The sequence below is a fragment of the Haliotis cracherodii genome, unplaced genomic scaffold (genome assembly GCF_022045235.1).
Source record: "Haliotis cracherodii isolate W230 unplaced genomic scaffold, xgHalCrac1.p SCAF_2, whole genome shotgun sequence".
In the NCBI taxonomy this organism is placed as follows: Eukaryota; Metazoa; Mollusca; class Gastropoda; order Lepetellida; family Haliotidae; genus Haliotis; species Haliotis cracherodii.
The window spans coordinates 32,254,073-32,271,289 of record NW_027266275.1 but is presented as its reverse complement, the minus strand read 5'-3'; the positions used below and the strand labels follow the sequence as shown (position 1 = coordinate 32,271,289).

The 17,217-nt window shown below is 40.1% G+C and overlaps 2 protein-coding genes across 2 annotated transcripts; one reads left to right on the top strand and one right to left on the bottom strand.

Moving 5' to 3' along the window:
- Nucleotides 1-2,662: 2,662 nt before the first annotated feature.
- Nucleotides 2,663-8,946, bottom strand: LOC139467990 (uncharacterized). Its single transcript, XM_071249623.1, has 4 exons — nt 8,935-8,946; nt 4,568-4,609; nt 3,686-3,730; nt 2,663-2,947 (listed from the first exon to the last, which is right to left on the bottom strand). The coding sequence occupies exons 1-4, from the start codon at nt 8,944-8,946 to the stop codon at nt 2,663-2,665; spliced, it is 384 nt and encodes a 127-aa protein (XP_071105724.1).
- A 149-nt stretch (nt 8,947-9,095) lies between these two features.
- LOC139467989 (uncharacterized) lies at nt 9,096-14,054 on the top strand. Its single transcript, XM_071249622.1, has 5 exons — nt 9,096-9,183; nt 11,017-11,046; nt 12,032-12,061; nt 12,776-12,802; nt 13,528-14,054. The coding sequence occupies exons 1-5, from the start codon at nt 9,175-9,177 to the stop codon at nt 13,915-13,917; spliced, it is 486 nt and encodes a 161-aa protein (XP_071105723.1). The 5' UTR covers nt 9,096-9,174; the 3' UTR covers nt 13,918-14,054.
- Nucleotides 14,055-17,217: the final 3,163 nt, after the last annotated feature.

Genomic DNA, 17,217 nt, shown 5'->3' with positions numbered 1-17,217 from the left:
GATCGCTACTAGCTACGGGTTAACTAGGAAACTGTCAAAATTGACAACACTTCGAAAAAAAAATCTGTCATGATGGAATTTCCTGTGCTATTCCCCTGCTCTATATTGCCATAGCTTCCATATAACAAATCAACTCATTTAAATGTCATCTGCCCTTGATCATATCCACAGGTACATTTAATAATTTGTTAATTATTTGTCAGTGGGATTTAAATACCTAATCTCATAACGCTCTAAGTGAAGCATTGGTTACAGTGCACTGTCGTCTTATGGCTTTGTAACGCCTTTTCTTCCATTTTCGAGCTGCAACTACGGGCGTTTTAACCGATTGACAACCCAAGTAAAACCCCAGATCTATTCGTAAAAGCAGTTTGAAAGCGTGAGTATGTGACCCGATTCATCGCGCATCGTTGCCCCTGCTGTATAACACGGCTCACCAGGACAATGCTGAATACCTATACCATAAGATAGGTAGCGTAAACATTCGCTCACGTTATTCTCTGTTCAACTCTCGGCTTTACATTCACTGCTAATGGACAGGGAGAGTACGGAAACAGTATTTCACGACAAAAGCCCCTATACATGAAAAAGGATGGCTAGTCTTTCCTGTTCTTGAATTGTTATATCTTTCTTGGTAGAGTCGGTCTCCAGTAACCTATGCTTGTATTACGAGAGATTCATGTCAGGCACGGTGACTTGGCTAATTGCGTGTGAATAAGCCCCGACGGATTAGGACGTTGATCATGATAACAACCTCTAGCCCAAACTCGATTATTTAAAAGCGTGTGCAGTATTAACTTACACACAAACACACGAAAATTCTTAAATGTATGTTTTAGTGACATTTACATAGTTATTTGGAGTATTACCCCAATGTTTTGCACCGAATTGTGCATTCCTTTGTTGTATAAATATCTCTGGTTTGTATAGCTATTATTTAACAAATATTCTCTCACACAAGCAATGCTTCCTTTTCTCCACTGGCATGCCTACTGTTTGTTTAACAAGCCAAGCCACAGGAGAAAGCAATAAGTAAATAAAATATTTTTATGGCACTTCAAACGCTAACGTGTAAAACTAAGTTGTGTCCCTTAGATGGTACATCGCCAACACCATTCGTCACCACTCGCCTTTTCCCGTAACAATAACACGAGTTGGTCACCCGTCCTGCTAGGCCGAAAAATGAAAAAAACCAACATTTTAAAAAAAATTACTGTGCATATTTCATAAGATGCATACTCTGTGATCCGTGCTTAACAACAAGAATTGTATTGAAGAGCCGAGTTTAATCTTTACCCAGGTTTTTTTTTTTTTTTTGATTCTTGTTGGGACAAAAATGAAAAAAAAGTTTCTTCCTCATAACTTTTTTTTCAGTGAAACAAACTCTTCCCTACCTCCTCCGTTTTGAGAAATACTCTGTGTTTGGAATTAAAAGTGTAAATAATAGAGTTAAGCAGATTCAGTGGCTGAGGATAGACCTGTCATAACTTGATTTGATGTCATGTAACCAATGGAAGCTATGGATTAATATATCACCTGAGCCATTTTACCTGTAGAAGCCATTTTTCTAGAATATTATACTGAACATAAAAGAACCATGGAAAATCGACCGTTATTTATTGCATGAGAAACTTCAATGTAAATAATATACAACAATTGTAGAAACACCATGTTGCAACAAAATGGCAAGTGTTCATGATCAGTTCATCTGTGACACTCACAGTCCAAACGACGTGCCTTCAAACACATGCACCCTCGGGGGACAAGGTCACATATGGCCGAGAGGGTTGGGTTAACGCCGCTTTTAACAGTATGGTATTCCAGTAATATCACGGCGGGTCGGATAAATGTAGGATGAAAGCCCGAAGTGGTACATGTGTCAGACGTTTACCACTTTTGTGAAACTCGCGAGCCCGTGAATGGTGCTGACAAACCTAGATTCGGGATTCGAACTTAAACCATTCGTTTCTGGCGTGCCCAGGGGACGCAGCTCTGCACATCCTATGACAGAGCCTTAGACGACTGGGCCACCCATGTCCTCAAATCACATGTGACAAATAGTGTCATTCTGAACCTAATCAGTATGGATCCTCCTCTGGCGTCTATTCACGCTTGACAACACAGACGATTTCTTATGGTAGGGCCAGAGACATTCATCCGCCTAACCAATATTGCAGCACTCTGCACAGCAGTTGTAACCCTTGGTCCGTCCGTTGTTCTAATGTTCATAAGGCGGTTCGGAAGGCGGAGAATGGTTGCCATGGTAACAATTAAACGATTTGCATCTGCACTGACAGAGGCGCCTGCTTCATCCATACCAACAACCGTTAACGTAGCTTTTGTGATATTCGTGGCATCTTCTTTTCTGAGTGTCAGATTCCATTCCTTGTGATTTTTATTATTGTTAATACACGTGATCAAATGATCAATCCGAAAGTGTTTATGCGTCATGCGTTTGATGTTTGGCACTTTTTTAAGTGCCTTCACATTATATTCCACTCAGGACCATAGATGCACGCGTCAAGCATGATTTACATATGCATTGTGCATTGTTGTGATTTTTCATCATTTGAAACACCAGGCGAAACACAGCAATGAAAAAGCCAAATTTGAAACTTGCATACTTCTTATTTTGTTGAGTTTATATTTTGTCCTTTCAAAATCAGTTGAAATCCACAAATTTAATTCTATCTTTTCCATCCAAGCGAACCATGAAATGCATCCTTCCACAGCCAGACTGTATAACAAACACTTTCCCATCCCTGCAGATGAACGAAACACGTGCATCTTTCCAAGTTTCGGGTGAGTAGTTAGGAACTTTGGATATGCAGGTTTGTATTTGTCGCCTTAAAACTTCTTCAGTTTTGTTGTTTTCTTGCCCTTCATGCCCAACTGTCGCTATCACAAGCTTGCCAAGGGTTCTTTTGTTGATTTCCTTAACTTTTACCTGAGGAATTGGATGAAAAAGAAAACTGATAATAAAAGACCATGGCATACGTGCGTGTGCGTGTGCGTGTGCGTGTGCGTGTGCGTGTGCGTGTGCGTGTGTGCCCCTTGTGTGCGTGTTGGCAGTCCGGTATTTGGGCGTATGAACACATCATCATTGGACCAATTGAACATTTGACTGATTGGAACAATCCCCGTTTTTGCGTTAACTACTAGGGGCGCCCGTGAACATTTGGGTTAGAACAGGTCTTCAGCAACCATCGCCACATGTGCATTAACACCTTTCGAAATCTCTCCCGTCACGTTAATCGTGTCGGCATTTTGACATCTTGTACTTGATGTAAATGTATTGAAAAGCGCTGTCGATGTGACCCACTTACTGAGTTCAAAAGGCCTTTCTCATTTAATGCTGGTATTGATTGAACACATGTGTTGTGTTAGATGTTTCTGAAGAGCAATTTGTGCAAACATACGTTCATGTCACCTGTCTGGATAAGGAACTTACTATTTTATTCCGGGATACAGCTGGTTGTTGTATGTCTGTCAGTGTAAACATGAAGTCACACGTGCAATATAAAATAATGTATAGATATTGGCCTCCGACGTTCATACAGTTTGGCCCTCACTCTATGAAGGTTTATACTTCAATGAACTCACACAAAGTGAAAGTCAATTCTTAAATGAAGGATGGGGAAGGTGAGATACAGTCTTAGTCCAGAAATAGAAGTTCTTTACTTACAAACAAGTCCACAGAACTTTCGTCAAATTCAGGCACGACGCGTCTCTGAAGAACAGAATGGTTCATGAGTTATTATTTGAGTTTAGTGTTAATGCTTTGTTCCAGTACATGACCACCGTAATACGTAATATGTTACAGTAATATAGGAGTTTACACTTGTCACTTGTCATGTCACACATGAGTTTACGGCGTTCATGACACCAACACTAAGCTCACCTGACTTATTAATCTTACACCACATCTTCGCAGATTATTTGCATTCATAGAGCAGTTGGTTGAAACATGATAAACAAAACCACCCTGTTTTTTTAACAAAATTGTAGCCTGTCAGCAGTGTCACGTATGGCCTGCTGGTTTTTAACACTATTTTCTGATCTTTTTAACGGCTCCGTGATAAACATATCGTACCCTTAAAATCTTAGGACGTACTTCAATTAGGACATATCCTCATCAACAAATCGGTTAAGATAGAAATGGATTTATGTTTCATGGTCCGACTGCAGCGTGACATTGATCTTCTGTCACGACGGTTGCTAAATGTAGGACAGGACAAGGGTATCCGGTACACCTACATGCAAACCGTGCCATCAGTGTAACTTTTCAGTAATTTAATTTGCAGGGTAGATGATTTGCCTCTTAATTTGGACCCATGGGGGTTTTCGGGTAGAATTCCTACCCGACGGGGTTGATCGTTGCTCATAATATCAATCAGTGGATTGTCTGCTCCAGACTCTATTTTCAAACCCGCCGACGTCACAGAGCTGGAATGTTGTCGAGTACGACGTTAAACAACAGACTAGCCGAACAAGCTCAGCATGCAAATGCGCCACAGACATGTATGTGGGTGTGTTTCATTTGTTGAACACAGAATCAGTAACTTACAGTGAAAAAGTAGCCATACATTCGTTCCCATCCGCGTATGATCTGGAAAAAGAAAACACATTACAAACCACTCTGTTTGTCCACAAAAAGAAACTGTTATATATGTGCATAATGTGTAAAAACTCAATATTGTGTTCATATTTGATCGATTCTCCTTATTCCTAATCCATATTTTGTTTTGGGGGTATTATGCAAATTTATATGCTTAACATTGTAGTTTACCTACGTAAACGGGCCACGTGAGCGTTTGGCGAAAGAGGCTACCCTTCATAAATATGTCCTATATTCACCAATGATTATACCAAGGAGAGTTTGACCGAGTGAGTGAGTGTATATGGTTTTACGCCGCCTTTAGCAATATTCCAGCAATATCACGGCGGGGGGCACCAGAAATGGGCTTCACAAATTGCACCCATATCGGAAATCGAACTCGGGTCTTCGGCGTGGCGAGCGAACGCTTTAACCACTAGGCTACCCGACCGCCCCGGTTTGACTGAGCACATTGTGGAAAAAGGTGAATAATAGTGTACATTTGTTAATAGAAACTAAGAAGAGTCACAACAAACAATACATAAAATACATAACAATTTATGTTTTACACGTCCTTCACCATTTTACCAGATTGTTTTGAAATGTCAAAGGCCAGTTAGTCTCATACTCACAGGAGCGACGACACTTCGATAAAGATACTCAACTAATTATTATCCAGTAGTATTAATAAAATACATTGAAATGTAACTGCTGTCAGAATATAGGCAATGATACAAACCTGGTCCCACATTTCAACATGTATACAGACAGATACTTCCCTTTTCTAGAGGCCACTTCACTCGAAGTTGAATGCCTTCTAACTCCGCAGTACAATACGATCATCCAGGTTCAATACCTTACGCTACCAAGGCGGGTATACACGATATGTCACTGTCGATTACACCGCCTACGCAAGAGTAACGCCACACCCCCAGAGGACATGACTCGTAATAAACTCTCCTACCCAGAGTTCCATGCGGCCGGAAGCCAGTCAGCATAGTACCTCTGCCACAGGCCAGCGCCATGTGACGATTCGTCACATCTTTCACAGTCCATTCAAGATATTGAATATGCTTTTCATGTTTGACAAGTCTACACATTTTCATAAACAAATGGGGGGGCACGGGTGGCCCACTCGTCTAAGGCGCGGCTATTTGCTGTGCAGAGTTGCGTCCCTTGAGCACGCCAGAAACCTATGATTGTGGGTTCGAATCCCGGTTCGCCCCAATTATGTTTCTAGGTTTGTCAGCACCATACCCGTGCTCGTCGGTTTCACCGAAGTGGTAAACGTCTGAGACCTGCATCACTTCGGGCTTTCCTCCCACATTAAGCTGACACGCCGTGATATAACTGGAATACTGTTAAAAGCGGCGTTAAACCCAACTCACTCACTCACTCATAAACAAATGTCAAAGAAAGGTTACGGTTCATTATGAAAGTATGCTTATACGTGAATATCTCCTTGTTTTTGCGTAGTTATCCTTTGTTTACATTGGTTGTCCGGCTCCACGTCCTGTCATCGAAGCCCAACGGAGAGCTAGCGATACGGTCACTTTGATGCATAATTATATATCGTCATGCAACTCACTGTCGCAGTTGTAGTAGAATATCTATAAAATTATGCAAACAATATGTAAAGCGCCCCCAAATACTTGCATTCGTCCGTTCTATACTGATTTCTGAAAAAGCGCGTTTGTTTACAAGAGATAGGTCCGGTCACGAGATATGACCCGGTAAACGGGATTGAATACACACACGTGACAGACGGATTACATTAAGCAGCATTGACCAAGATAAACCCACTGAAGCTTAAGGATTTATTATTAAAAGTTAGCAATTACAACTGAGCTAAAGTATTAATGCTTAAAGGTTGGACATAGCGTGAGTACGCCAAACAGGCGAATATACACAAGCTAGCAGCACTGATAAAACTAGTTGGTTCTAATGCACAGCCGACCAGATCCCGACAACACAGAGGATAATACAAATCTAGACAGGTATAGGTTGCCACGATGCCAGTCTAAATAGTGAGTGAATGAGTATGGTTTTAAGCCGCTTTTAGTAATATTCCAGCAATATCACGGCTGGGGACGCCAGAAATGGGCTTCACACGCTGTATGGATTCGAACCCGGGTCTTCGACGTGACGAGCGAACGCTTTAACCACTAGGCTAACCGGCCGCCCCAGTCTAAATAAAAGTTCAAACTGTCTCCTAAGGAGCTCAGCTTGACAGCGACTCTGGTCTTTCAACTTCCGTCGGGGGCACCGACGCTGCTGTACGAACTCATTTTCGCTGAGTAGATTTATCATTAAGAAAATAAACGAGACGGGCGACGAAGCACGGACGTCGTTCATTTCACGCCAGTCAAGTCCATTAAGTGTGTTTCTTCTGACAAACTTTAATCCGATACTTCTGATTAAGATTTAATTTGATAGGACCATCAGGATAAGGTGTATTAAATGCAATAAAGGTCCAAGTGGTTATAACTAAAATCCAGAGGGAATTCAACGTTTAATATACCTAAGCAATAACAATTCAAGGGGGTGGTCCCTCAACTTGGAACCTTGTCACAGCGTATCACATCACCCTGCACCAAGCGTACCAGCGTTGACGTCAACGGGCACATATGACTGTCATTACTGACACATAATTCATATCTGGATGGGGTGGTGTATGAGCCTGGCCGTGAAAGCTTTCGTTCATGGCGAGTTTGATTTCCCATATTAGGGTGTCTCCCAACTAGATATTGCTGGAATATTGCTGAAGGTGACGCAAAACTATGCTCCCCCACGCATATTGATGACAATTGCGTGTGATGTTTCAATTTAACATTAAGAGACAATACAAGTACAATACAAGTGCAATACAAGTATGACAGCAGCCTCCAGAAGCAAGGCTACCTATAACTCTTTGGAAATACCCTAAAGCGAATTCAAAGCATACGACCTCGAAAGCACATGCACCGAACGACATTGATATGGTGTCAAGGGAATACATTGAAAGCGTCAAAGCGTGTCTGTCCGACAAAATACACTTGAACCAGAGTTACCATGATCTTATATTCAGGTCGTGAGAAACCTGTTTTGGCTTCCCCTGGTTGTATGTACTTAGTAAGGATTTCGAAGTGGAACGATTTGCCACTTTGGTGTTTGCTGAATGTATCAAAATAGAGTAAAGTATCTACAGTGATAAAATCAGATCCAACTGTTTCATCTTCTATTTGGAAATGTTCTATTTCATAACACACGGACACCGCCCACGTAATATAAAACTACGGGGGAAACCCCAAATCACATTCATCCAATCAGTATACAGCTAGGCACAAACAACCGGTTGACCTACGTGTTGACTTTTGACTGGTGCAACGTTGACATTGGCGGTTATTGTTCGTGTCCTATAAGGACTAAATACAGAAAATAACGAATATCTAATACATAATCCCTCTGGTACAACGTAAAATGGTTCTTGTAATAACTTTGGTAGAAGGACAGACCCGTGAAGATCCGGGGTAGAATAGGTCTTCAGCAACCCATGCTTGTCGTAAAAGGCGACTATGCTTTTCGTAAGAGGCGACTAACGGGATCGGGTGGTCCGGCTCGCTGCCTTTGTTGATGATATCAATCATTGGATTGTCTAGTCCAGACTCGATTATTTACAGACCGACGTCATATAGCTGGAATATTGCTGAGTGCGGCGTTAAACAACAAACAAAGTTAACAAACAAACAAACAAACAAAAATAAACGATAGAATAGATGCACTGATGAATAGTATCACACCTGTGCGTGATTTCGCGCAATATAGTAATGGTCGCCAGTGGACTATGTCATAATGGATTAATGCAGCTGATCATATTTGAATCTGTGTAAATATCTGAAACTATGCCTTACTTATCAGACTGCAATTACCAAAATCAGTCTTAATCCGTAGTATCTACACTGACGGGCAAAAGAAAGTGTACACTTGAAAACTGGATGTGACAAAAATATTATCAACGTTATCAAAACGTTACTTGGCTGAAAACAGTCGTCGAAACTGCAAATTTAAGGTCCAAAATACATCACCATAGTATACCATTTCCTGTTTCTTAAATTTCAACCACAATCAAACATGGTTGTAAACTTTTTTGGCCTGGCAGTATATTAACAAACAAGGTTATTTTCTCACAATACATAAAGTCTATATATGTCATTATATATGTCATGTATATAATAAGTAAGGACTAAATCTATTGCGCAATCCAAGTAGTTTTCTTCGCAAGCATATGCCGGTCTAACACACAACAGGTTTACAAACAGTTTCAAGGAGTAGTCAAATGTGAATGAAATGATACAAACCCGGTCGCACATTCCAACTTTTAGGTATTGAGCGTGACTTTTGTAGAGGCGGCTTTGGTACAAGCTTGCCACGTTGCAGTGCAATAAATCTTCTATTAAATAACCTTCACCGAGATTCGCGATCACGTGCTACACATTTCATTCAACTGTGTTCCGGTATGGTACGGTTCCTACATTAACGTTTGGCCTTTGCATCTATTGGAATGACGTTTGCAGACACAGTGTTGGAAGTTTGCTGTCATGGGAGTGGTAAGTTTTAGTTACTTATCATTTGATGACATACCTGCCTGAACACGGCCATTTCATGACACAACTAATCATTGAATTTATTGCTAGGGAACGTAAGCTTACAACTCGAAACCAACAACTGCTGATGTCATGTAACGATTTTTCTAATTTCTGTTAAGTAGATTTTCTCGATTAGTATTGTGCATCATTTGAAAGGGACTTACACAATGACAGAGAAAACTGTAACTCATTTTCGTGTACCTATATTCTTTAGCCCTCGCAATTTGCTGTCCAATGGAAGTACTGTATCTCACTGAAAAATATACGTCTGACAAAACTCATTATCAAAACATATTATCAATTTTATTGTATGGAAAGATGTACATGTTTTGAAAACCATGTACCACAATTGTATTGACATAACATGTATGTATAAATGCTGTACCTGCTGAGATGAATAAAGAGGGGGAAAGAAATTCAAAAAATTCAATCATGATTAATATTGTTACTACTGAAACCATGTGGTCATGTCATTTAGAACACGTGATATGTTCACGTATGAACGTACGAAAGGTACGAACTTATTTTTTGTACCAGTTGCAGAAGTTCTTGAACCTTTGCATAATTGGTAAATAATTTATATTGATACTCTCTGAAACTTAGCAAAGAACCTTTGGCCCATCTGCAATTGTTTTCTAGGTTAACAAGTGTCTTTGCATGTGCTTGTGAAGCAGCGATACACTCATTTCTTTCTCGAGGTCCTGGTTCCATCACTATTTGATAGTGATTCATAAACACATGCTCATTATATAGTCGGAATTGTACAGTGGACTTGGGTTTTTGTGGAGATTTATTGTGATAATGAGAAGCTTTGGTCGCTTTATATTTAGAATAGTATGATATTGATCGTCTTTATCTCCAGTTGTCAAATAGGGATGATACCAGGTGTTCGTGAAAAGGAATGTGTGTCCTGCTCATTGGTGGTACCCATCACAAACACATGCAAAGGCAAATCAGTTGTTCATCTGAAAAGGCATGCGAACAGATTGTACAAGTCAAAATAGGAAATAAGGAATTGCATTTGACATCACTTTTGTGGAGGTGAATGGCTATTTTCACTATAAATGAACGATATCAGATATCCATATACCTGAAACTTCAGTAAAAAATCGTTGTTTTCTCACCTTCTTTATTCATCTCAGCAGGCACAGCATATATATACATGTCATGTTCACATTGTTGTGGTACATTGTATTCAAGAAGTGTGCAGCTATTCATTCATATTAATACTGTATCAGTGTGTATTACAGATTGGTTTTTAAACAAAGTGTGGAAGGAAGACCAGAAACTAAAAATGTTTGTATAGTTATAATTTGTAATAACATTACCTTTGTTGCATTGTAATCACTAATTATCTCATGCTGTATTTGTTCAAAAGGTGGCTTTAATCGTTTTCTAAATTGTCTGTATATAACATGTTTTGTCAATAAATGCAAAGGCAACTCAGTTGTTCATCTGAAAAGGCACGGGAACAGATTGTACAAGTCACAATGGGAAATAGGGAATTGCATTTGACATCACTTTTGCGGAAGGAGAATCGCTATTTGACTATAAATGATAGATATGAGATATCCATACACCTGAAGCTTCAGTAAAAAATCCTGGTCAAATGTCCTTGTTTTAGTTTTGTCAATCCGAGCAGAAATCATACCGAAAGATATCAGATGAGTTAATAAGATCAGATTATAACCCCCAGTGACAATGTATCGTTACAGTATGAATTTCCTACTATATCTCATGCTTGAATGAACTTGATGACCATTCCTTTAACCAAATTGTTCTTGTTTGTTTTAGGCCAACAGTTCGAATTCTTCTAATGTACAGGTAAGATTTGTAAGGTATTTTTTTGTGTCTGACATACAACCGCATACATATTTCGTTCTGACCCTTTGTTTAACTTAGTGATATACCCCGATGGGACACCGGGTTAGAATTGGGCCCCAGCAACCTCTGCTTGTCGCAAGAGGAGACCTAACTGATCGGGTGGTCAGACTCGTTGACTTCGTTGACATTATGTCGGCATGCCCCGATGACGTGGACCATTGCTCATAATATCAGTTACTGGTTTTCTGAATGCAAACTGTCATCGAATCTCAGGTGCATGGATAGATGCTCATGGTATAAATCACTGGATTGTCTGGTTCAGGCTCTATTATTTAAAAACTGCCGTCACATAGCTGTAATATTGCTGAGTGTGACGTTATACAAGAAACACACACACACACACACACACACTTCTACGTCAAAGCCCTCTTCGTTCTATTATAACGAGTAATAAACACAAGGTGCGATTAAACATTACACAGTTAACACCAATAAAGTACTATCTTTATCTTCATTAAAATAACAAATTGGATTACTCTCAACCATGTGAGCGCACCCCTGTACAAACAAATCTATACATTAAATTCCTTAACAAATAAATTGACCCATGAAGATCCGGGTTTGAATAGGTCTTCAGCATTGTGAAGGGGTGTAAACCACCTTTGAATGTTTGTTTTTCAAAAAAAAAAATAACAATCATGTTTGTTCCTGGTCAACTTTTGTTAATTTTTGTTTCAGGACAACAGTTCCAAACCTTCTGCAGGCCAGGTAAGATTTGTCTAGGTTCAGCGGGGCGGTTGGGTAGCCTAATGGTTAAAGCGTTCGCTCGTCACGCCGATGACCCAGGTTCGATTCCCGACATGGGTACAATGTGTGAAGCCCATTTCATGTGAAGGGGTGTAAACCACCTTTGAATGTTTGTTTTTCAAAAATACAATAACAATCCTGTTTGTTCCTGGTCAACTTTTGTTAATTTTTGTTTCAGGACAATAGCTCCAAACCTTCTGCAGGCCAGGTAAGATTTGTCTAGGTTCAGCGGGGCGGTTGGGTAGCCTAATGGTTATAGCGTTCGCTCGTCACGCCGATGACCCGGGTTCGATTCCCGACATGGGTACAATGTGTGAAGCCCATTTCTCGTGTCCTCTGCCGTGATATTGCTGGAATATTGCTCACAGCGACGAAAAACTATACTCACTCACTCTAGGTTCAGCAGTTCCGTCTGGATCAGAAGTGTTATTCGTTTCCTAATCAGCGGCAAAATTTATGTTATTCTTTATGTTTAAGACAGGTTTAAGTGAGTTGTTTGATTATCAGTGGGCTTCACACAGGGTTACCGTCTTAGGCCACTACTCTTTTTAGACCAGTAAATTACAAACTATTAATGACATACATGTATCATTACTTAGAATGCTATTGAACCATATTCTGAAATCTAAGTTCTATTATTCTTATAGCTGGAATACTGCTGATTGCGGCATCAAAAATAAATAAATTAATACTTAATGCAATGTTTATTTATATTATCACATACAAGATGCTAACGGATAAGGTAATTCTCCTAATACCCAATGGTCTATCGATACATTCTTATGCTTAATAACAGTTTATACACAGCAAATACCGCACCAGGTCTACCGCATAATCACACACAAGTATGTTAAAACAAGTTTACTGTGCTCCTGACAGTTCCTGACTGTCAATAAGTTCTGATCCATGATGTTTCTTTCAGACCACCGAAACGCCTTTTAACGGAAAGGTAAATATAAAACGTCGACGCCAGAGAAAAACCAGTCTCGAATGCTAGTATTCAGATTCAATTGGCAAAAATAGAAGGGAAACTTTTATGAATGGATCACTGTAAAAATTAGTGATGAAAATTTAATGATGACAATGGCGGAATAACTAATGTATGAATATATATATATATATATATATATATATAATGTAACGGTCAGGTGTGGCACAGCTATTTCAGAGAAACGTGTCGGGAACTCAGTAGGATTAGATAAACAAATATTTTGTCAACATGACACGTAACGGTACGATGCCCAAAATTCAGCTCAGAGCTGAGATTCGGACAACACAATGCCCATTGTGAACAGCTGATGTCTTTTTATTAGGGAATGAGAGTCTATGTAAATAAAGTGATGAAACTTTAATGACAGTGTGTTTACTTTGCTTGGTGTTACTTTTAAACATTAATCTGTTAAATCTGTGCAGAGTTGCTCCCCATAGACACGGCAGAAACCCATCATCGTGGGTTCGAATCCCGGTTCGCCCCGATTATGTTTCTGGGTTTGTCAGCACCATACCCGTGCTCGTGGGTTTCACCAAAGTGGTACACTTCTGAGACCTGCATCGCTTTGAGTTTTCCTCCCACATTGAGCCGACACAATACTGTTCAAATCGGCGTTAAACTCAACTCACTCACTCAATCTGGGTTTCGTTCTGTTGCAAATATTGTGCTTTTGATATTTCTAGGTAATCAAGTGCGGAATCATTGTTCGACACAGCGACGTGAGCAAATTCATATCTGAAAACGATGAGTCTTTGTCAGATGAAGACAGGCGAGTGTTACAAGGATGCTTCGACCTCTTTGAATCAAAGCCAGAATTTGTATGGCGGCATTGCGCAATCGAAGTGATGTGTCCATCCCTAAATGTCAAGTTTATGGCTGGGAATGAGACTAACAGATACATTGTACGCATCAAGAACGGAGAGGTGGTGACCCCAAATATGAGTAAAAGCCATCGTGCCCGAGCCCATGACGGTTTTCTGTGGATCTGGACCCATGCAAGGGATTCTTTCTCACGTGTCCGTAATCTGGCCATTGAATATGTGTCCAAGAATACAAATGAAGAGGAAACTTGATAGCATAATGACTTTTTAACATTGGTTTTCGTTTCAGTACCAAAACTACGCAATTTCGTGCTCACATATCTCTACTGTGGATAACTTGTAACAGTTGGGTTAGCGTGTATTCTTTGTTTTGTATGAAGACGAGTAAGAGAAAATATATGAAATAATATTTTATTTAAGAATGATGTGTTTGCAATGTTTAGTAATAAATAATTGAAGCTATGCATTTAATTCACGTTTATGTCTTGTTTCTCTCCATTCTTTTCTTTTTCACAACACTTTTATCATGATAAGGCGGGGGTAGTCTGAACGTTTAAACCGTTCGCTCGTCTCGACGGATTGGTACAGTGTATGAAGCCTATTTCTGGTGTCCCTCCGCCGTAATATTGCTGAAATAAAGCTAAAAGTGCCGTTGTTATATCCCCGGCAGATACACATGTGCGTATTAGACGGACAGTAACAAGGTCTTGTTTGTAAACCCCCATACAGTCGTGACTCCCATACTATAACATCGGCTTTCGATAGTCATAGAATTAAGATAGATTTGTGGATAGGAGCCCTGGAAACTAAGCAGCCACATTACCCGAGTGATCATTGTATTGCCGGACCTGGTTGATGTGACAAATTCAAAACGTCAAAGAAAGAGAATAATACCTGCCGAAACAGATTTCTATAGGACTTCAAACAAATTACGATTTGGAATATGTGTTTGAGTTGTGAATATAGAATTCAGTGACCAATATAAATAGGCTTTGACACTATTCAACATGAATTTATGCAGGATGTCGGTCGTTGTCAGTGTGAATGCATGAATCGTCAAAGGAAGATTTATGTTGCACAAAGGTACTATACTGCGTTGGACATTTTCGTTGAAGCCGAAATGTTAGCTAAGTTACAAAATATATACGCATATTTTAGAGACCCGTGACCGATCGGCAAGGGAGCAATCTTTTGTACAGGTAAAATGTATGTGTTGCAATACACGCTTATGTTTGATGTTGGGCGTTTTCTTTTCTGCGTTCACTTTTTGTTGAGAATATAGGTTTTGTGTTAGCTATCTTAATGTAACTCACAGATTGTGTGTCTTATTCGACAGATTGTTTGAAATGGTTGGCACTTGAAGCGACAAATACTATCTGGTTATCTATCCATCCATCCATCCATCCATCCATCCATCTATCTATCTATCTATCTATCTATCTATCTGAATATATTATTGACTGTATTCCAAACACTGGCTTTCAAAACGAACCACCTTTTAAAGACACAAAGAGAAAACCCGATTGTGTTGAATGAAATTTTTCAAAGGGAGGGGTCCAAAATATCAAAATCCTCTCATAGTGGATGCGCCTATGTAGTTAACACTGTGTTTGTGTGTTGTGTAACGCGGCACTCAGTAATGTTCCGCGTATGTGGCGGAGATCTGTAAATAATCTAGTCTAGACCAGACAATGTCGTGCTTGATATCATGAGCATTGATCCACGTAATTGAGATACGATGACAAACAATCAACCAAGTACCCAAGCCCGAACACCCCATGCATTTACTCGCCTCTTACAACAGCACAGATTGCCGGGGGCCTGTTCCTCCCCGGAATCCCCTCTGGTCAGTAACCACTAATTCTTCCCTCAATGTTAGGGAACACCTTTATTTGCATAACAGATTTGACCGACAGGAACAAATCCACAAATAATAGATAAGATAATTGTTTAAATTAATATATTTGTTCGACCGCTCTTTCTTCGATGGCGTTTCAAGAAAAAAAGGTGCTATAACACACAATTAAAATTATTTTATTTACTTTTGTATAGCGACATGATTAATGAAATGCATTTTTTGGTATTCTCTCTCGGTCTTTACTTACAGACGTAGATATACCTCTTGCTCTAAAAGTATTAGTCATCCTGCACTTTAATCAGGATATACGATTTATTCTTATTGTACTGATCAACCAAGAACATGTATTTTTTCATTTCGACATGACCAACGTAATTGTTAGTTTGGGGCGGTTGGATAGCCCAGTGATTAAATAGTTCATATGTCAGGCCGAATTCCCTACATGAAAGCCCATTTCTGGTGTCCCCCGCCGTGGTGTTGCTGGAATATTGCGAAAGGCGGCGTTAAGCCATACTCACTCACTATTAATTAGCTGGAACATGAACCATAAAATCATACGTTCGTGACCTCATTACCTGTCTTGGATACCGGGAAGGGGCTTATGCAGGATCAGTGCGTGCAGATCTCTTGTGCCAACAAGAAAGTCGTAATACAACTTACATTGACAGATAATGGTCAAAGAATGTTCAGTGTTCAGTGTTCGTATACTAGATTAACCAACATTCGGCCAACTCAGATTAACTAGCTTCGGAGAGAAGCTGTCTATTGTTTGGTAATCGAGGTGTCATCTCAACACGGCAACTCGCAAAAATGTCTCGTCGCATTATTGTCTTTGGTGTGGTATTTGCAATATTTTAACGGCGCAGAAATAAAGCTGTTTACAGTACATATCCCATTATGAGAAAGTAGTGCACAACCGAAGTTTGAGTTTGCATATGAAAGAAGTTTGCCGAGGGCCGCGGAGCGGTCCGACATTCAAGATATGGTCTTCCATCACAGCTGATGACACCACCTTCATAAATCCTGTGCAGATTGTTGTGACGATTACCCCTCGTATTTTCATGAAATTTTGAGACCGTACTTTCAGTGGGTTTATGACGTTAAAGTTTATATAGGTACACTCTATAGTAATTTCCCTATCGATACACGTACCTGTCATACTTTTATTACAATAACGCTAGCCGACTCGACATGGGCTTACATGCGTTGGATTTCTATAATTCGTTTAAAATCAATAATGACAGGTGCGTGTATCGATAGGAAATGTATGAGGGGGGCATATCAATATCAAGTTTTCAGTCACGAGCCCATGGGAAGTTGTCTTTCAAACATTGAAAAAATACGAGAATAAATCAGCCACCACAATTACAGGATTTATGAAGATAGTGTTCTCGCCCGTGATGTTGGATCATGTCTTGACGGTCGGACCCCATCGCGGTTCTTGTCTAGAAATAAACTGACGACCAAAAGAAACGTTACCAATGATATAGAGAAGAGTAGAGTAGACAAGCGTCCTCACATCGACTGCAGGTATCCGAATCCATTTCTCACGGAGGGCAACGATCAACGCTTGTCTCGTGAAGGGAGGATGTTGACGTTTCCGAAGACGACGCCCCAGCTGGCCCCAGAGATGTTCTATGGGTGACAGATCTGGTGATCGAGCTGGCCACTGTAGGCCAGTCACGTTGTTGGCG

Bases quoted from the DNA above. Each gene is read 5' to 3' on its own strand.
- LOC139467989 (XM_071249622.1), top strand. The intron at 11,047-12,031 runs GTAAGATTTGTA...TTTTTGTTTCAG, and splicing joins CGAATTCTTCTAATGTACAG to GACAATAGCTCCAAACCTTC. The intron at 12,803-13,527 runs GTAAATATAAAA...TGATATTTCTAG, and splicing joins AAACGCCTTTTAACGGAAAG to GTAATCAAGTGCGGAATCAT.
- LOC139467990 (XM_071249623.1), bottom strand. The intron at 3,731-4,567 runs GTAAGTTACTGA...TCTGTTCTTCAG, and splicing joins TGTATGGCTACTTTTTCACT to AGACGCGTCGTGCCTGAATT. The intron at 2,948-3,685 runs GTAAGTAAAGAA...CCAATTCCTCAG, and splicing joins AAAGTTCTGTGGACTTGTTT to GTAAAAGTTAAGGAAATCAA.